General features: G+C 44.5%; 1 protein-coding gene across 3 annotated transcripts in view; it reads right to left on the bottom strand.

The window, feature by feature from the left end:
* PDLIM1 (PDZ and LIM domain 1) overlaps positions 1-21,735 on the bottom strand; it is a 325,465-nt gene that overhangs the window by 109,368 nt on the left and 194,362 nt on the right. For 2 of the 3 annotated variants that reach the window (XM_069240492.1, XM_069240491.1), the window contains exon 4: positions 4,721-4,917. In XM_069240492.1, coding sequence (XP_069096593.1) covers positions 4,721-4,917 — 197 coding nt within the window. Of the gene's footprint in view, positions 1-1,035; positions 1,345-4,402; positions 4,478-4,720; positions 4,918-21,735 lie in introns of those variants that run through there. The other variant, XM_069240493.1, reaches the window with a different exon arrangement.

Raw genomic sequence — 21,735 nt, 5'->3', positions numbered from 1 at the left:
GAAGAACATGCATCATCAGTAATGGCTAGGGGTCGTAGATGGAACAGGACTTGAGTGGTCAAGTTGCAAATGCCAAACTGGCATCAGAAGACCAATGAAGGAATAGGACCATCATATGATCTGTTGTGGGAACAGTTGGCATTCCTTTTTCTTTCTATTGTTCTTGTACTCACTTTCCATCTACTAGCACACTATTTGTTATCATCTTCTTCATCCTTGTGGACGGTCTAATTCCCTCTCCTGATCAATTGTCCATTATATCATTACGCGTGGCCTCTCTCTTATTCATATTTTATCTCATGAATTCAACTGTTGTTCCATGTTGTAGCTTTCTCATTCCTTGTGCTCTTTCTTCTGGTGTCCTCTATTCCTCCCACTGTTGTCAATTCCTCATGAGGTTATTGTCTTTCCAATGTGCTCTTTCCTACTCCTTGTGCTTCGCAACATCCTATCGACTCCTTGAGTGAGTGGGGTAAGGCTAGAAAAGTCACCCTCATGAGAAAGATTCAGTTCCATAACAATCGGAGTGAAACAAAAGATTGACGTGATGCAGGAGCCAAGGAGTGATGAATAAAACTGTGATACAGAAAGTCACCTACAGGAAATACTGGTAATGCATTTCTTCTAATCAAAGGCACTTAAATTAAAAAAACAAAGCACCATCTCTCTACTAAATAGAGTCAATTTCCAACAACTTGCAATGAGAAATATCTGGATAAAAGAGATGGCTAACTTACCTCAAGGACCTATCGTACCTGCAAGTTTTGAAAACGCCATCTTTAAATATTGCTATTTTGCAATTTTGTAACATGCAACCCGCATGCATTAAAAACAGGCTGGATATTTACACTAGTTACTAAATACCGCAAGCAGTCATGCATTACCAATTCGATTGTGACGTATGCAACTGGATCTTTTATGATGAAGTGGCACAACTGTGCAAGCATTGGGCAGGTGGAAACGTACAGTGGTGCACAATACAGCTGTGTATTCACAATGGTGCAGAGTCGACCACATACACAGAGACATGATTACCTGATCAAGGCTGGGTTAATGGTGGATATTTGTCCCTGCAAAGTATCCATAATGTTTTCCTGTGAGTACAGCTGTAAGGGGGAGTTAAATTGTGCGTGCAACACTTTCAGTCCTGGCACGTCCACCTCCACAGGGCTGTTAGGGCAGTATTGAGCTGCTTGTTTTAACTCCTCTGGGCCAACTCTCACTTGACTTGGAATAGAGGATGTGCTGTGTCTCCTTTGCAAAGAAAGTGAGGTGGGACGCGACTGCAGCGGATTATAGACTGATGCAAGAGGAGCCTTAAACACACCAGTAGGAGAGAAAAGACTATAGTATCAGGTTTAAAGATTAGAGTTAGATTATTAAAGAGTGGAAAGAAATAAGGAAATAGGAGAGAAGAAAGAAAGATATTAATAGAGGTAAATAGGAACTAAAAATGATTACATCAAAAATGTGCAAAATTTGAAAATGAAGAAATTACTTCTAATAAAGTGATATATACATGCAAACGTGAGTCATATATCCAAGAATATACTAACATGGTAGAGGTATGTTAATTATTTATTCAAAAACAATAGATAATGCGCAGTATAATACAGGGAATCAATGCATCAAAATGTCCATTATGGGTGAAACGATATATTAGAATACATACAGTTCGATTCACAAATCGAAGTGTGCACCTAAATTCAACTTGCGTGTGCAAATGCCTATTTTATTTTAGTGTAAAGCCAGATTTGCAATTCAAAAAATTAGATTTACACTCGTGAGCAGATTAACTCACACATACATTTTTTGAGTGAGTAAATCTTCTTGCTGTGTTCTGTGAATGTTTCACATCAGAAATGTGCTACTAAATTTTAAAACACCCACAAACCTACTTGCTAGTAGGGGAAAGAGCATCAGACTTACTGTTCTCAAGGTCAGAAGTAAATCGGTTTCCAGGATGGAAAACAAAAGGAAAGTACCGTCAAAATGACAAAATCTGTGGGTTTTAGGAGAAGGCGGATGTCCATGGAATAAAATATTTTCCAGACGGAGGACAAAAGTTGTAAAAAAAATCCAAAAAAAAATCACTGAAACAATATATTTTCGAATGTGTAAATGTACACAAAGTATATTTACACATATGAAAATACCTTCATATGGTCTTAAAAGGGAATTCAGAAACGTTTTCCAGAAGTACTCATGTGAAATTGCAACATCTACATCTTCATAGGGATACTCCTCAAAACCTGTTATAATTCTTATAAACTCTGAGATTTAATCGCACATAAAAGGAATTTACCCGCTTTTTTGTCAATGAGCTCCAAAATTATGTTTAAGACACTTACCCGTAATGACTTTACGATGTAATGTGTTTTTCTAACATCAGGTAGTTAACATCAAACTACTGCTTTAGTCCCAGTGCAAAGAAGACATTTACCTATACATTTTATTGATATAAATGTAAACATTGGATCAAAAAAGGTTTCCGTAATGGAAAAAAACTGAAACATTTTGTGCTTGCAATATAAGATTCAACTGACCAAGGCACATAGAGCTAGACTTCCTACTCCACATATTGTCTCACTGTTTCTCATATAAGCTGTAAATGTTGGTACATATCCATGCCCTTTTCCTGAAAAAATATGAATTACAATACTAGTTCTAGTTTTAGTAGTAATTGATGACCACTGAATTAAGTCATTTGAACATTTATCCTTCAAGTCAGAGGCTTGGTGGCCCAGAAACAATTTGACAGCTGCTTTGTTGTGCAACATATAGTCACACCAAGAATCCTGTTTAAAGCCTCAGCATTTAAGGCCTTAGAAATGGACAATAGGACTATAAGCATAATCTCCCTACAAACGTCCTTCAAATTTTTACTATCACATAAGCCTACAGTATTAGAGCTAGAAATCTCCATTCAGTTGCTAGACAGCAGGATCATTGGTTTCTTTGTTGGATGCTACAAGGACACCAGGGATGCAGAAGTTAACTTAAGAACTCAGTTCCTAACTAAACTTTCTTCCTCTTAGCGTTTCTTGTTCATAATTCGTATGACAGGGTACCAACAGGGAAGAATTTTTCATCTAATTGCGCGTTGTTGTACATCAGTTAAAACGAAAACCTTGACTAAGCTTCAAAGCCCTGACAAGCAGGACTGAAAGCCATTATACAACAACTTGAAAGGTTGGACTACCCCTTTAATAACAGGATAACATCTTCGGTGGCCACACATACACACCACTGAAGCTGCACTCCACATAAAGTGATGGAGCAGATCCGGGCTTTTGTTCAAAACACTGACTACTAAGCCAGCAACCAAGAGCTTCAATCCCAATTTACAGATTTCATCAAATTTTAGGATCCTGGCAACTCATTTCCACTCATTGTTATTATGTTCCCTTCTCTGTCAAAATTTAAATCTGGAAGCAATGAGAAATGGGTGCATCCATATCTGTATTTAAGGGAATCACCACTCTTTCATGACTTTGTTTAGTTACATAATGGGCAAGATTGCTTTACCTTAGTTTATACTTTTCTATATTTTGTCTAGTGTTTCTAGTGCTGTCATGCAAACAACAGACCACATTGTTTAAATTAAATTACTCTCCTGCATGGAAAGAGCCTGATGCCAGCCCAGAGAGCTTGTCCATCTTCTATCCCAGTGGTTCCCAACCTGTGGTCAGTGGACCCCTGGGGGTCTGCAAAGCTCCCTCAAGGGGTCCGCGACTGCTTAAAAAATTAAATAATTTTAACAGATTAGGTCCCCAGCTTTCAGTAATGACTCAGTGGGGGTCCCTGGGTTCCAATAAAGATTCGGGGGGGGGGGGTAAGGGGGTCCCTAAGCTCCTGTAATGATAAAGTGGGGGTCCACAGAAGTCAAAAGGTTGGGAACCACTGTTCTATCCCATAAATAAAGGAAGGATGGGAACATGCCCCATTTCTCACCTTTGCAGTGCGTATGTATGTTAACGGACTGAGGCTGGAGTGGAAATTCTAATTCAAGTTCAAAACAGAGGTTGCTAGAAAACCAAAGTTTTGGGAAAAAAACATAATTTGCTTTAAAAACATTCGTTTTTAAAAGTAGGGGCGATATCAGCCTCAACCGTTCACATATACATATTTATTGAAAAGTTGGAAATGTTTAGGGGGTCGGGTTGAAGCTCAGTTTTGTGATTTAAAACATAGCGTGTACACTTCCACCCACCCCTGCATGCCTCTCCCACTGATATGGGTAACATTTCAACACAAGAAGGAAATCACCTTGAATATTAAAACATATAAATGTTTAAATGCACTTAGTATCTTATTCCCTGTATTATGCTGTGCATTCAAACTTTACTTGAGGAGCCAGTTGAACATGAATCTATGAAGTGCTGAAGTGAGGTATAGGCACCTGTTTACACCTGGCGGTGGTTTTAAAGGCTGGTATGTCATGCTGAAAGCACGCTGAAATTGGACTGGTCTCTGGTGAACAAAAAACAAATCGTTAATTTTACTTTCTTCTGTAAACTTTTCACCAACAAATAATGTATGGAAAGGGAAACAAAACCAGACAAGAAAAAGTTAGACTTTAAATTAGTTGAGTACAACAACATACCATGTTTCATCAGCTTGAAGAACAACTCAACCATCATCACTAAGTCACTAAAGGCGCAAGTCATCTACGTCCAGTTCCATTCCTCGTGGGCATGAGGACATAGTCAGTACTTACACTTGGCTTGGCTCCTGCGCAATGGCTGCCGTCTTGGACTCCATGGCACTGTTGAAGGTCTGGATGTTCTCGGAGGAATAAAGTCCTGCCGGATTGTTGTACTGTGCAGTTATCACTTTGGGGGATGAGCTGGAAGCAGTGGCAGCAGTGAACGGCATAGCGCTTCGGTTATGTGCACTTCCTATTTGTTTTAAATCCTGCATGCAAGGGGATCAGAAGGAAAATCAGATGTGTCTACGGCATGCACGCGTGTTGTGACAGCCACATTTCATGCAATGTTCAATTACATCCAGACATTGAGGTGAATGTTAATGAGTGTCTTTCTAAATCAAAATAGAAGTCTTAAGCAACTTTTTTCTAGCACAGTTCATTTCTGACAAATTACATGCTATGGCCAATGCCACTGGAATTATTTCACTACAAGAACACCTTTACAAATAATTAGGAGTGGACGAAGAACTCTAGTCCGCCGGCAGAGTTCGCAGTTTTTCCAGCTTCACCCTGTGTGCAGAGTTCTGAAAAACTCTGCAAAGTGATGCGGAGTGGAGTTTTTTCTCTCATGCGGCTCTCCAAAGTTAAGTTGGTGAGCAATAGAAATCACTAAGTTGGTGAGCGAGATTTCTGAATATGGGTGGTTGCGGCAGGTCGCTACTGCGCGCGTTGAGAAAGGTACGGTTCAAGTAGAAAATCTACTTGAGCGGGAGAAAGTAGTTAGCGCCCTTTGGTGCTTCACGTGAAGCTGTTTGTGCAGATTTTACAGTACGGGATAAACCCCTGGTGCAGAAAATGAGTGCAAATAGTGTAACTTGCCTAAATTCTGCTGCTCACCAAACTGCACGTAGCACGCCAGTTTTTTGCATCACTATGCAGAGTTCTGCAGGGCAGAACTCCGCAAACTCCGCCCATACATACAAATAATTTAAAACGGAACCCACTACGGAGAAAAAGTTACTGCAAACAACTTTACAGAGAAGCAAGTTCTGGAAAACCACAAATTTATCTTGCAAACTGTCAAAAAAAGGAACTGATCCAACAAAATCCTTTAAACTGGAACTTTATTTCATCCACCCTCTCCTAAGCTTTCCTAACACTAAAACTGCCGAACACCACTCCTAGCCATAAATCCAACTCTAAATTGAAGCCTAAAAAATTATATGACGCTTTTGTAACTTGTCATTTGTACAAATTGTCATCCTATCACATGTAACCTTTAAAAAAAACATAAAGATTTGTTTTAAAATGATTATTTCAACAAAGTTACCAAAATGTAAACTGTTAGAATTGGGGTTTTTTTTAACGAATTTTATCTGTAAACGTTTCTCTGTAAAGGTAGTTTTTTCAGGTTTATCTGTAATGACATAATTCCATTTTCATTAGCCACTGAGCGACAATAGGAGGAAAATTCCATGACCAGTACACGTTGGTCAGTGATGCTACTCTATTGCCCTCCCAGGTACACTTCATGCAGAATGTGAATATCAATAGTGGCATGACAAAGTGGCAGAATTAAAGACATTGTAAACTTTCAGTCAATGTTATCATAAAAGCAGCAGCAACGTTGTGCGATTAGAAAGAATAAAAATAGTGACATTGGTTGAAGAGAAATTCAATGGAGAAATATGCCCAATTACATATTTAATGTATCCTAGAAGTAGTGTGGAAAAAAAACACAGGTCACTCAATATTTTCATTTACACTTAAAAAAAAAAAGTGGACTCGGATTCCTGCCTTTTTGACGGTAAATGAATTGTATATTCAAATTTAATGTAATGAAGTTTTGAGTCTGCTTTTGCGAAAATGTCCAAAGATGAACCCACGCATTTCCCTAAATGGCTCCCTTCTTTGTACATTAGTTGTCCCGTGGCAAATGCTGCCAGTGTTAGCATTGTGCTGTGACTTCAGCGCTTAGGCAGCCTGCCCCAGAAACAACCTTGAGGACAAAAACGATTACACAGTGGAAAAGCAAACAGTCCCAATGTTTACATTTGCTCTTCAGTTTGAGCCAACACGCTCAGTGACGCCATTAAACGTTCACAATATCCTTTTAGGTTTAGTTGGCTTTTCTACGTGCTCCATAATTTTCAACCAAACATTGTTTTCGAATAAATCAAGTACCTGGACTTCAACTGGGTTCCTTAAACGTGTTTGAAAAGCACCTTGAATGAGCATATTTGAGTGTGCCACCCACCGTGACACTTGATGAACAAAAGCGAGTGGCACTAGACTCTAGGAATCAACCAGCTGGGGTGAACCATGGTGGCAAGGCCCACATTATCACATCACTCATTCCAACTGACATCACTCACCCAGTGTGCCTCCTCCCCCCGAGGTGGCACTGGTGATGCGTGTGCACACCTGCACACACACCCGCTGGACTTCATAGCTCATAGAAGGCCCACACATTACAGTGTTTGTCGTATTGACTGCAGATATGGTTGATATTTTGTGTCAAATCATGTGCTGCTCCAAGGTTGTTATTTCCATTTTCACTTGCCTCTTCCAACAGCAGATTGTGTGTTCAGAATGATCACCTATACTTGTTTTCAACCGGCCTGGCAGGATCACTGTTGCAGCAGCGTTAATCAGTTTTGTCAACAACATGGTGGGTTGCTCAAAGGCATACTAAAAAAACTCAACATAGTTAAGGGGAAAACAATAATGCCTCCGATTCATCGAAAGGCAGGGAGGAGCTACAAACAGCGCACTAACAGCAGCGCCCAGGAGCGTTAGGGGACTCCGCATCCTAATAATGTCCATATCTTACTACTCGGAGGAGAGGGCCCGTGACATCCTTGCTGCAGCACTCTTAAGGCCCGTTTATAAGGGAGGCACAGGTTAAACAAAACACTTAAAGGGACATGGCTTCCTGCGTGGACCTTTTATCCCACAGCTTATTTTTCCGTGCCCAACTTTCAAACTGAAACACGGCTATACAGCAACACTGAAGCACCACGTTTCAAATGTGAGGATACAGTCAGACCTGAGACTCAGATAGACACAGTACACATGGACAAGACAAGGCTTCGTCAGCCTAGGAGGAGAGAACCGTGCTTCAGGCCGGACGGACTGGGGAGTCTGGACTCGCACCTAGAGCTGGACACAGAAAGAGGCATGCATCTGAAGAAGACAATGCCGCCCTGACAAACCTTCAGGCTTCAAATGTTGTGCCTATGCCAGTAACACAGCCCCGATGTTCTGGTGCTGGTCAAAATGACACAGGAAGGGTATCAGTGTGTAGAAGACAGTGGTTCCGGACTACAGAGAGCAACATTCTCCAGGAACAGCAGAGACTTGGAGAACCGCACCTGCTGACCGGTAGATGACCGAATGGCTGAGCCACTGAGGCACATTTCGCCCAAATCCTGTTTCAAACAAGTCATCACCGCCACAAATCTGGCCCAATGGTAAAGACACGAGGCGCACAGGTTGTTTTGCTGCTCAATGTGTTATGTGAGAACAAGCTTTTGCTTTGGTACTATGCCCTAAAATTGTGGCTCGTATGCCGTGCTTTGATGGAATTAGGAATCTGAATTCTTAACCTGCATTGTTTTTTCTATTGCCAAGAAACTCCTCTCAAGTGTTTCAAACTAATAACTGTGAGCCGACAAAATGATGGGTTGTTGTGGGACACTAAATGCGATTTAAAATGCAGTATTATGTTTGCGTACAATGGAACACTGGGTACATATGGAATCAAGAGCGTTTCTCTTAATTTATATGTATTAAAAAAGGGCAATTTACCCATCTATGATATAACTGACTAGCGCCTAACTCCAATTGTCATCGTTTCAGTAGGGATTTAAACACCCCTGTTGTTCATGATCCTGGAGTCAAAGTCCTTCTTCAAAGATGAATTCAGCAACCCAAAGTGCTGGTCATTCATTGAGTAGTATTATCCCTCCTATAACATTACCTTTTCATAGCTCTTGTACTGCAGGCAAACAAATATTCACTGACTTTGGAAAACACACTTTTACAGAGTATTCAGTGACTGCTAGTTCTGGTATTCATTGTAGCTCCCGTTTTTTCTCCAACTGTGATTGAATGCAACGTCTTACTGTGGTGCTTAGTTCGATGGATTTAAGCGTTGGACTCCAGAGGTTCAGAATATCTGATTCCAGGCACTATCCCCACATGTAAATGCAGTGATTAGCAGTTTTTGCCGCTGGAATGAGGAATAACCACGTGCACATGGAATGAACAGGTATTTGTCATCTCGTTTCCTCGATTCGAGGAACAAGCCTGTTGTCATTTAGCACATGCTCTGAACAGGTGGTTTCCATTAGTGGGGGTGCTTTTGGGGGAGATGGTGGGGGGGGGGGGGGGAGGCACATGGGCCACGGAGGGGCAAGGGGCGGTTGTGACCTGACCCGGGTATTACCGTCTGCTCCTCCCGAGGCGCTGGAGGGGAGAGGTAGGATCTGAGACGCGGCCCTTCCTGTAGCGCCTGTCCCTCTCCAGCTGGGGCTTGAATAAAACCGGTCCGGGTGTTTTCCAGACACAGTCATTTTAGACTCAGAAAAAAGAAAGCACTGGTAGTGTGGTGAAGTGCGGTCACTTCTGGACGTGTTCCACCATAAACCAAACGCACCTTTACATTTTACAGGATAAAATGAGCCATTTCCGAGAAGGTGAGACGCCTCGTTAAGTAGTCACCTTATTTCCTAAGGATAGTTTCTAGGCCAAACACCTGGCTCCGAGGCGCTCCTTCTCTTTCCCGCAATCTGAGGGGTTGAAACTCAAGAGTCCAACGATGGACAGAGGACTGCTAGGGCTTTACTTGGCAAACGCAGGACAGAGATAACTGAAAGCGCAATTCTGTATACCTCTGTTTACAAGAAACAAGGAGGCGTTGACGTCTCCCCTCAATATGAGGCGCAGCTCAGGTTCCTGCGCGTGTAAATCTCTTGGTCCCAGCTGCCGCAGCTATTGTTAGGAAGCCGCGGCTCTGGGTGAGTCACGCCCTGGCAGGCCGCGCGGGAATGGGCGAGGCCGGTACCTGCGGGCCGGAGGAAGCGTCAGCGCGGCACGCTCAGACAGACGGGATCCACGCCAAGGGGCAGCCGCCGTTCTTCCACCACCCGCTTTATTGCTTTGCTCGTGCAGTTGAATCCTTTAACGCACCAGCATTCGAACCAACATGTGCACCCTGTATGCTGAACGAGGAACGCAGGATAGCAGGAAGTCAAAGGCCACGTTAAGCTTAAATAAGGAGAGACCATTGTAGATGAACCGGGGCTTCGATCCAGTGGGAGGTGGTTTTGCGGCATCTAAGTAGAGATTACCTTGAAAGAGGCTGTCGGTGATGTCATTTGCGAAACAAGAAGAATCTTGAAGATACTGCCATTACATACGCACTTATTCTATACGTGAACAAGTCTTGACGAAAGCAGGCGAAGGATAGCATTATCAAAAGTGCACTAAGAGAATCAAGACACAACTCTACTAACAGGTATAATTAGAAGCATTATTGCAGCTAAGTAATCAGTGAAAAAGTAAGTGTGCCGCCCTGAGTGGCATGGGCTGCCCAGACAAGGGTCACATGCTCACTGTCTCACTGGAACCAAGCTGTATCTGCCTGATGAGCCCATAACTAGGGCTAAACCGGTCCTGGTTGGTTGTGTTCTGGCTGCGGGAGGAACTGCCTTGACAGTTTGGGCTGGACTGTTCCCATAAGGAGCAGGTTCAAGACTGATTTGCATATGGCTGGGTCCAAACTGAGGTGGCATGATGAATAAAAGAACTACGGGTTGGAGTGCTACCCGAGCTATTGCCAGTGGTCAAACTTAATGCAAGCAGCCTCCCATCACCTTTGTGTGTCTCATGGAATAAAGGCCAGCCAGCTTTCACTATAGAATCCCTCGGGTGCATGCTCCACTAGGAGCTGTTTTTCTGTATGCGTAGCCATGCATGGTCTCAAAGGTCCGATAAAAGGGCAACCATGAGTCCTGGGGCACCCTCTGCAACTACTCACAACACAAAACTAGTCTTTAGGTATCAGATAGTGACTGGAACTTCAGCTGGTGATATTTCCTGATCAGTGAAATTATTCAAATGATTTCTGGATCAGAAAGTTCCACTCCAGCCGCATAACCAGACCTGACTTGATGGATGTTAAGGTAGAATTACTCCCGTGCCTCCCTGGGACAGATGAAAAGGGGGTACAGTTATGTTGTAGACAAAAGGTGGGTAAGGCACTGCTTTGTCTTGCCTTCACAAGGACTGGCGATGCAGCAGCGTAATCACTAAGATGTTCTTTTTACTTCCTCTTTGGCAGCTGGCTATGTTGAAATTGAGGCATGCTCAGCCATTGAATTATCCTCAGAGTTCCTTCCAGACAGCTCAGCCTCATTCAGGTCCAACAGTCTAAAAACTGTTTTTTGCAGGCTTTGTGACATTTTCTTGACTTGTGTGCTAGCGGCTGCCCTGTCAAAATCGGAGGGCCTGGAACTGCACATTTCCGCACTCCTTATCATGGGTGCACTGTGGTGCTGGGGCCTGAGGAGCATTTGGCATTTTAAGGGGACTTGCACACATGCCTTGCTTTGGCCCAGATCGGTTGAGCTGCTGCTCGAGAGCTTCTCCTGCCCTCTACTGCTATGTCACCGCTACTGCCCACTATGCACATGCAGACCTCATGCGTGCCAGCCATCTTGGAATGGGCCTCATCTCTGTTTTCCCATTATAAGGGAATACAATATACGTTTTACTTCAAGCATAGACGGCAAGAATCAACTATGACATACAACGCTCCATGAGGTCAATTTGTTTTATTATATTTTCATGTGCATCGATTTCATCTGGTAACATTCCAGACGCTTTTCAACGTTTCTCAGTGGTCAAAGGTATTTTGTAATTCTTAAGACTATTTACTTACTTTATGGTATTTTGTTAGTCATGGCAATAAATCAACAAATTACGCAACCTCCCCCATTTCTGGCATAACCAGGTAAACCAGCTGTGGAATGGTTACAGTGGCTTGGACTTTTCGAAAATCACTTGGTGGCAACAGATGCTAGCAGTTACAGCCCAAGCACACATTTGCACCGTTATTTCGCAGTTAGGGCAGACTGGGTAGCAAATATTTGACAACTTACCACCTGTTTAGACCCACTTAGAAGCTGCGGGCTGGAATGTGTATATATAGAGGCAGTATAAAGATTGTGCTAACAATTTTCAGAGGAACCCAGCATTATGCTGGAAAGACACAACTTCTATGCAAACAACTACTGACGAATCATTGAAGTACATTTCTGCTCTTAGGATCTTAGCGGCGACGTGATTTTGAACCAAATGTATACATGTTTATTCATGACCAAGTTGTCTTCAGTTGTTTGTCCAGACAAATACAAGAAAGACTGCTGGGCTGTCACAGTCCTACTTTCATGGAGGTCACTGACCTTGCCAAAAGCATAGAACACTCTCTAATTTCTTCAAAAATACTTAATGTAGATTCATCAGGCAATGTTATGTACGCTGAAGGAGATCAACATACAGAGTCTGTGTGTATTTTGAATACCAAGGGAAGACCACACAGAATTGAGAGCAGAAAAACTTTGAGCACATTAAAGGCGTGGATCTAAAAAAAACTTTCGTAATTTCACAGGATTCCCTATTACTGGTTAATGTTACTTAAGATCATTAAGTAAAAGAGTGCTTGCTATGTGAGAACAGTACTATTAAAGCAACATCACATCTATTGAGGGTGATATCTTCAGGAGAATAATGACAGAATAAAGAAGAATACAAATAGAATGGAGCAGCCCAGAGACCATCGATGAATAAATAAAAATGCACTCCTTTTAAAGGGAGGAGTCACAGTATAAACATATATCCAGCAAAAGATAGGAAGGTGTGAAAGGACATTCCAACTCCTGAAAGGATAATGCATAATGCATGAACAAAAATTTTTCAGTAATCTACAACTAGCAATTAGGAAATGAGACCTGATGGGGCATGTTAGTCCTCACAGCCTTAGGGTGGTCATCCCCCAACTTTTTGCCTGCCCCCCTCCATTTGCTGGTTTTAGGACTCTGCGCTCTTTACCACTGCTGACTAGGGCTAAAGGGCATGTGCTATCTCCCCTAAACATGGTAACATTGGTTCCTATCCAATTGGCATATTTAATTTACTTGTAAGACCCTATTAAAGTGCACTGGAGGTGCCCAAGGCCTGTAAATTAAATGCTACTACTGGACCTGCAGCACTGATTGTGCCACCCACTTAAGTAGCCCCTTAACAATGCCTCAGGCCTGCCATTGCAAGGCCTGTGTGTGCAGTTTTACTGCCACTTTGACTTGGCTTTGAAAACTACTTACGACTTACCAAGCCTTAAACTTCCTTTTTTCTACATATAAGTCACCCCTAAGGTAGGCCCTAGGTAACCCTTAGGGCAGGTTGCTATGTAAGTAGAAGGTGGCAGGACATGCACTTATGTGTTTTACACGTCCTGGTAGTGAAAACCTCGCAATTTTCCACTATTGCGAGGCCTGCTCCTCTCATAGACTAGCATTAGAACTGCCCTCATATACTTTTAAGTTGTAGATTCTGATCAGGAAGGAGTAGTCCTGTCATGTTTAGTATGGCCAAATTGGTAATAGATAATCCTGCTTATTGGTGAAGTCGGATTTAATATTACTATTTTAGAAATGCCACTTTTAGAAAGTGGGCATTTCTCTGCACTTACTGTCATCTGTGCCCTACAGCGTGTCTCCAGTTCATGTCTGGTCTGTGCTGGTTGACAGCTCCACTTGTGCATTCCACCCAGACATAAACACAGGACACACAGTCACATCTGCATTCATCTGCATACTGAATGGGTCTCCCTGGGCAGGAAGGGTTGAGGGCTCTATCTTACACTTCAAAGGCAAGTGGCCGCCCTCACCCAAAGGACTGATAACCTCCTACAGGGATCCTGGCCGATAGGACTGGGCTGAAAGGGGAACCTGTGCACTTCAACCACTCTTTGAAGTTTCCCCCACTTCAAAGGCATTTTTGGGTGTATATATACTGGGTCTCTGACCCCACCAAATCAGACACTTCTGGATCTACACCTGGACTCTGTCAGAGGGACTGCCTGGCTGCCCAAAGGACTCATCTGGACTGCTTTGCTGAGAAGGACTGCTGCCCTGCCTGTTGCCTTGCTGCCTGCTGGCCTCTGACTCCGCTAGAAGGACTCTGCCTTCCCTACCTTCTCTGAAGTCTCAGGGCCACAAAGACTTCACCCCAGAGATGAAAATCCCTGTGCGTCGGAAAATCAATTCAACACCTACAGAAGTCGACGCAGTGCCTGCCAGCTGAAAATTCACTGCATCGTCTACCGGATCGACGCAGCGCCTGCTCCTTCTTACCAGCGTGTCAAGGATGTTCAACACATCGTCCCTGGGAGTCAAAATATCCCTGCATCACAGTGAGGAATCAAGGCATCGCTCCTAGAAATCGATACATCACCTTGCAGCATAGAAAGAAACAGCGCATTGTTTGTACCGCACCGGAAAATCTGACACAGCACCTTATTTTTCAACGCATCTCCTCCTCTGTGGGGCCTTTGCATTGCTATTTTTGATGCATCCCAGGTACTGTGTGTTACAAAGATACAATCACTGATTCTTAAGGATTGAGACTCTTTTAAACCTTTAAAAAGTGACATCTCAACTTGTGCATATTGGATTTTTGTTGTTTTTATCCTGTTTTATTCAGATAAATATTATTTATTTTTCTAAACCTCTGTGGTGTATTTGTGTGGTGTTTTCACTGTGTTACTGTATGAGTTATTGCACAAATACTTTAAACATTGACTTCTAAGTTAAGCCTGCTCTGTGCCAAGCTACCAGAGGGTGAGCAAAGGATAATTTGGATTGTGTTGTGACTTACTCTGACTAGGATTTTGGTCCCTTTATGGACAAGGGTGTATACCTCTGCCAACTAGAGACCCAATTTCTAACACTGGCGATCAGCAGTGAGGATAGGTCTTGTGTTTGTGCCAGTGCCAAACAATAGCTACGTGTACACTACCCACCCAGAGTCAAAGGTCAATTTGATTTGTTTTCTTTTTCTGTTATTTTCCCAACTTCACATCTTTTAAATCCTATACATCAAGTCTCTGGCTGTGTCCATAAGTGGAGCTGGGGAGTTTCACCTGGATAAGCTGGAGAAGTACACAGTTACCCAGCTGAAGGGCTTTTGCAAGGGGATGGGGGTAACTACCCATGGAACTTCCAAGAAGGAGGAGTACCAAAAGGCGCTGAAGGCCTGGGCAGAATCCCGCTCCAAGAGAATGATGATTTGGGCCAGCAAGAGAATGGCTCTCCTGAGCAGCAGCCAACAGCAGTGGGGGATGATGCCCCTGGATTGGTGCCCCCTGTAAGACCAGCGAGGAGTGTCTCAAGTCACAGCCTGACCGCAGGGGAAAGGAGAGAGAATTCAGGCTGCAGTTGGCAAAATAAAAATGGAGGTAGAGGAGAGGAAGGATGAGAGAGGCTAGGCAGTCTGAGTCCAGCAGTGATGGTGGCATCATACATGCAGGACCTCCTGTAGACAAGAAGGTTTGTATATCCAAGGATTTGGTGCCCATTTATGTGGTGGGAGATGACACTTACAAGTGGTTTTCTGGTTATGAAGTTGCACTGAGCACACATGGGATACCTGAAGGGCACTGGTGGGGGCAGGTCTGTGGAAACACATTCCTACAGATGAGAGGGATACACTTCTGACTTTAGAGGTTGGTGAACAGAACAAGTACACCCCAGTGAAAACCATTGTGAGTGCCAAATTTGGACTGACCCCTGAGAAGTATAGCCAAAGATTCAGGGACAGTAATAATGTCCCCAACCAATCCTGGGTAGACTTCACTGATTACTCCAGTAAGGTACTGAATCACTGGGTGTGGAGCAACAAAGTCAATGGTTATGTTGGGTTATACAATTTAGTCATGAGAGAGCACCTGCTCAGTATCTGTTTTACAGAGTTGCGCCAGCACGTAGTTGGCAATAAGCTGGCTGATCCCAGGAAGCTTGCTGAGGAGGCGGACCTCTGGGCTAGCACTAGAGTGTCCAAAAAGGAATCTGGGGGTGACACCCACAAAGATCGTCAGAGTTAAGAAGAAAGAGATGGGAGAAAAACTTTAAAAACAAGGAGTTCTCTAAAGGTTCCCAAAATAATTCCCAAGGGAACAGTAATAACCAGTCCCAGTCTGATCCTAAGAGGAAAGGGTTCCTTGATCAATAAACAGGGAGGTGGGTTCCCCAATGTGCAGAGTGCTACAAGTATGGTCACTCTAAGGGCGACTCCAAATGTCCAAAGAGGGCACAGACCCCTACTGATGGGCAGACGCCTGGGTTGGCTAGTGTAGCACTAAGAGAGGAGGTAGTCCCAGATACCTTTGGAGAACAGACAGAGGTAACCCTAGTGTCTCTCGGCATGCAGATATGGTGCCAAAAGCCCAGATGCCTGCCAATACTTGTAAGTATAGACCGTGGGTCACCGTTGATGGGCAACTGGTGGAGGCTCTGCATAACACAGGAGCTAGCATGACAAATGTCAAGTGTCAGCTGGTGTCAGCAGAGCAGGTCATACCATACACCTTCCACCAAGTCACAGTCACTGACAATCGTGAGAGCAATCTACTGGTGGCTCTGGTTCCCTTTAACTGGGTGGGGGGGTCTCTGGTACTCTGAAAGTAGCTGTGAGCCCTGCCATGCCTGTAGACTGTCTGTTAGGCAATGACCTGGAGCACACTACCTGGAAGAAGGAAGAGCTCAGGTCTCACTTGGAGATGATGGGATTGCCTGAGTGAATCTGCATGACCACATGGTCCATGGCTGCCCGGGAGGGGAATCAAGGGCATCTGGAGCCTGGAAAAATGGCCCAGACAGCTGCCAAGGAGAGGTACAAAGGGTACAGGAAATGTGTCCCAAAAGTACCCACGGTGAAGGTTAATGGGAGGTTCACAGCAGGTTGAGGAGGCCCCTGAGCCAACCGGGGAGGACATTGCCACCCTGGCCGACATACCTGAGCTTGCTGGCTGGCAAGTTGAGGATGGCCCACCAGGGGGGAATTCTGCAAAGTGCAGAAAAAATGGTTCACTCTTGAGGGCTTGAGGTGACAGGCATCAGACCATGCAGCAGCAGGTGAGGCCTCTGGGGATCACCTGATTTACTGAAAGAATGATCTCCTATATAGTGAGCCTAAGGCTCCGGGTACTGGGGCAGCACGTGTTTTAGTGGTCTCCCAGTGTTACCAGACCTTCCTACTGAGTTTGGCTCATAACATATCCCTGGCAGGACATTTAGGACAAGACAAGACCTTTGCCATGCTTGTCATCCAGTTCTATTGGCCCCCAATGAAGACCGCCTCAGATACATTCTGCGGGTCCTATCCCACCTGCCAGGCCAGGGGGAAGTCAGGGAAAAAGCTGAAGGCTCCCCTGATCCCACTTCCCGTTGTTGACACCCCCTTTGAAACAGTGGGCATCAATGTCATTGGTCCATTTGACCCCATGACAGCCTTAAGCAACAGGTTCATCCTGGTCTTGGTGCACCATGGCACACGCTACCCAGAGGCAAGCCCTCTGAGGACGGTGACTGCACCTGTGGTGACCAGAACTTTGATGGGGATCTTTACCCGTGTGGGGTTCCCCAAAGAGACAGTGTCTGACAGAGGCACTAACTTCATGTCTGCATACATGAAGTCCATGTGGAATGCGTGTGGTAGAACTTACAAGTTCACCACACCCTATCACCCTCAATCCAATGGCATAGTTGAGAGATTGAACAAAACCTTGAAGGACATGATTGCAGGCCTACCTGAAGCCATGAGGCATAAGTGGGACGTCCTCCTGCCAGGTTTTCTCTTTGCTTTCAGAGAAGTGTCCCAGAAAGGAGTAGGGTTCAGTCTCTTTGAACTTCTCTATGGCTAACCTGTTAAGGGGCCTCTAAGCATTGTCAAGGAGGGGTGAGAGAAAGCTCTCAGGACCCCCCCGCCAGTCACGAGGTAATGAAATGCTGGTATGACCAGAAGGCCACTCGGGTTGAGTTTCAACCTGGTGACAAAGTATGGGTCATGGAACCAGTAGAGTCCAGAGCTCTCCCGGATCGCTGGACTGGCCCATATGAAATAAAGGAGAGTAAGGGGAAAGGTCACTTACTTAGGGACCTCCAGATCCCTAGAAACACCCTAAGGGTGCTCCATGTAAACAGACTAAAGCCTCACTTTGAGAGGTCTCAAGTCAGCATTCTTCTTGTGACAGATGAGGGTGTGGTGGAGAAGAGTGAACCTCTCCCTGACCTCCTCTCTGCCCAGGAAAGTGATGGTCAGTGGAAGATGTCAACCTGTCTGACTCCCCGACACTAGAGCAGAGGGGTGACTGCTACCAGTTGCTGCAGCACAGTTTGCTTCCCTGTTCTCCCGCACTCCTAGACTCACACATCTGTGTGTCCATGACACTGACACAGGAGACAGTCCCCCTGTAAAGAACAAAATTTGCAGGTTGTCAGGTAGGGTGAAAGCCAGTATCAAGGAAGAAGTTGTCAAGATGCTAGCTTTAGGGGTGATAGAAACCTTTAATAGTCCCTGGTCCAGCCCAATGGAATTGGTACAAAAGGCTGTGCCACCGGGTGCCAAACCAGAACTTCGGTTCTGTGTGGACTACTGAGACCTCAATTCCATCACCAAGACTGACGAACACCCCATCCCCAGAGCTGATGAGCTTATTGACAGGCTAGTCCTCATTGGGTACTACAGGAGATTTGTTAAGGGATATGGCACCATGGTTGCCTCCTTAACTGAACTGAATTTTAAGAAGCAGCCCAGATTGGTGAAATGGACAGAGGCTTGCCAGAAATCCTTTGATTCCCTCAAGGAAGCCGTTTGCAGAGCACCTGTGCTTAGGGCGCCAGATTACTCCAAGGAATTCGTAGAGCAGATGGACGCTTCAGAGCAATGCATAGGAGCAGTCTTAGCACAGCTAAGTGAAGAGGGCCTAGACCAAGCAGTAGCCTTCATTAGCAGGAGGTTATTCCACGGGAGCTGAGGTTGGGTGCCATTGAAAGAGAAGCATTTGCTGTGGTGTGGGCACAGAAGAAGCTGAGGCCATACCTGTTTGGGACTCAAGTTCAGAGAGGCCACCAGCCCCTCAGATGGCTCATGCAGATGAGGGGTGAAAATCCTAAACTCTTGAGGTGGTCCTTCTCCCTACAGGGAATGGATTTTACGGTGCAGCATCACCCGGGGACTGACCACGCCAATGCTGATGGTCTCTCCAGATTCTACCGCTTTAGTGGAGAGAGCTCCCAAGGGGTTGGGCAGCTCTCCCTACTTTCAGTTGGGGGGGCACATGTTAGACCTGACAGTCTTAGGGTGGTCATCCCCCAACCTTTTGCCTGCCTCCCTCTATTTATCTCACCCTGTGTTTGCCGATTTTAGGACGCTGTGCACTTTACCACTGCTGAACAGTGTTAAAGTGCATGTCCTCTCGCTCCTAAACATGGTAACATTGGTTCCTACCCAATTGGCATATTTAACTTACTTGTAAGTCCCTAGTAAAGTGCATTAGAGGTGCCCAGGGCCTGTAAATTAAATGCTACTAGTGGGCCTGCAGCACTGATTGTGTCACCCACATAAGTAGCCCCTTAACCATGCCTCAGGCCTGCCATTTCAAGGCCTGTGTGCAGTTTCACTGCCACTTTGACTTGGCATTTAAAGCTACTTGCTAAGCCTTAAACTCCCCTCTTTCTACATATTCCTCACCCCTAAGGTAGGCCCTAGGTAACCCACAGGGCAGGGTACTATGTAAGTAAAAGGCAGGGCATGTACCTATGTGTTTTACACGTCCTGGTAGTGAAAAACTCACAAATTCGTTTTACACTACTGTGAGGCCTGCTCCTCTATTAGACTAGCATTAGAACAGCCCTCTTATACTTTTAAGTGGTAGATTCTGATCTAGAAGGAGTAGTCCTGCCATGATTAGTATGGCTAGAATGGTAATAGATAATCCTGCTTATTGGTGAAGCTCGATTTAATATTACCATTTTAGAAAAGCCACTTTTAGAAAGTGGGAATTTCTCTACACTTACTGCCATCTGTGCCTTACAGCCGGTCTCTAATCCATGTCTGGTCTGTGCTGGTTGACAGCTCCCCTTGTGCATGCCACCCAGACACTCAGTCACATTTGCATTCATCTGCATACTGAATGGTTCTCCCTGCAAGGGCAGGAAGGGTGGTGGGACTCTCTCTTACACTTCAAAGGCCAGTGGCCTTTCCTCACACAAAGGAATGACAACCCCCTACAGGGATCTTGCCAGACAGGACTGTGCTGAAAGGGGAACTTGTGCACTTCAAAACCATTGTTTGAAGTTTCCCCCTACTTTAAACACATTTTGGGGTGTATATATACTGGGTCTCTGACCCCAACAAATCAGGCACTTCCGAATCTATACCTGGACTCTGTCACAGGGACTGCCTTGCTGCCCAAAGGACTCATCTGGATTGCTTTGCTGAGAAGGACTGCTGCCCTGCTTGTTGCCCTGCTGATCTCTGACTCTGCTGGAAGGACTCAGCCTTCCCCACAAGTTTTCTCCAAGGTCTTGGATTGAGCTTGCCTACTGTTCTGAAGGCTCAGGGCCACAAAGTCTTCACCCCAGAGAAGAAAATCCCTGTGTGTCGGAAAATTGACGCAACACCTGCAGAAATCGATGCAGCGTCTGCCAGCTGGCTGAAAATTCACTGCATCGCCTACCGGATCGACGCAGCTTCTGCTCCTTACCAGTGCGTCAAGGATTTTCAACGTATCATCCTAGGGCAATAATATATCCCTGCATCGCAGCGAAGAACCAAGGATGTGCTCCTGGAAATTGGTGCATTATCTTGCAGTGTGGACAGAAACCAACGCATCGTTTTTTGGTGTGCCGGAAATCTGCCACAGCGCCTTATTTTTCAATGTATCTCCTCCTCTGCAGCCCAGTGTGTCATTATTTTTTAGGCATCCCAGGTACTCTGTGTTACAAGGGTACAATCATTGCATTTTAAGAATTGAGACTCTATTAAACCTTCAAAAAGTAATATCTCAACGTGTGCATATTCAATTTTGTCATTTTTATCTTATTTTATTCAGATAAATATTATCTATTTTTCTAAACCTATGTGGTGTATTTTTTGTGTTTTCACTCTGTTAGTATGAGTTATTGCACACTTTACACATTGCCTTCTAAGTTAAGCCTGCCTGCTCTGTGCCAAGCTACCAGAGGGTGAGCACAGGATAATTTGGATTATTTGTGACTTACCCTGACTAGGATTGCGGTACCTTCTTTGACAAGGGTGTACACTTCTGCCAACTAGCGACACAATTTCAAACACTGCAGAAAGAAGCTTAGTAGGGATAATATTAGATAATATTTTTTTACAGTATGGGTAGACAAGGCATAAAAAAGTCCCCAGGAGAAGTGGTTCAAACACTAAGGGTAAATGACTTAAACATGGAACGGATTCATACATAGATGTACTTGAAGTTATTAAGCAGAGATACAAGTAAACACTGTTTACGAGGGTTTGTCTTCCTAGGGTAGGCAAGAAAATGGGTAAACAGATGTGACTCAGAAGGCTAAAGCTCCCATCAAATATAACGTTCCTACTGGTTACCAGCAGACCCAAACGCATACTCCTCATCAGGGAAAACATACAGAAAACTTTGAAAACACTGCTTTGGTCGATTGGGAACAGCTGCTTCCTTCCCAGCATCAATGACCGGAATAGAACATGTGGCATTTATTACCGTTGGAGGTAGACACATGATACCAGATTACTTTAAGTATTTTTCATGGTTATAGCGCATGACGCAAAAGGGATTGACTTCAGTGCTTCAGGGGAAAGCTTATGCGTGCTCACGCTTCAAAGAGTCAGCCCATCCTACTCCTGCTGCTAATACGTTTTGAAGCTTCCGTGCTCGTAAAATACTGGTCCTTTCTGAAGAGACTGTCAACAGAGTGCCCATTCAGACTGCAGTTTTGTCAAAAATGACGTGA

The sequence above is a fragment of the Pleurodeles waltl genome, chromosome 6, assembly GCF_031143425.1.
Source record: "Pleurodeles waltl isolate 20211129_DDA chromosome 6, aPleWal1.hap1.20221129, whole genome shotgun sequence".
NCBI lineage: Eukaryota > Metazoa > Chordata > Amphibia > Caudata > Salamandridae > Pleurodeles > Pleurodeles waltl.
Note: the sequence above shows the minus strand (reverse complement) of the source record. Positions and strands in the feature narration are given on the sequence as shown.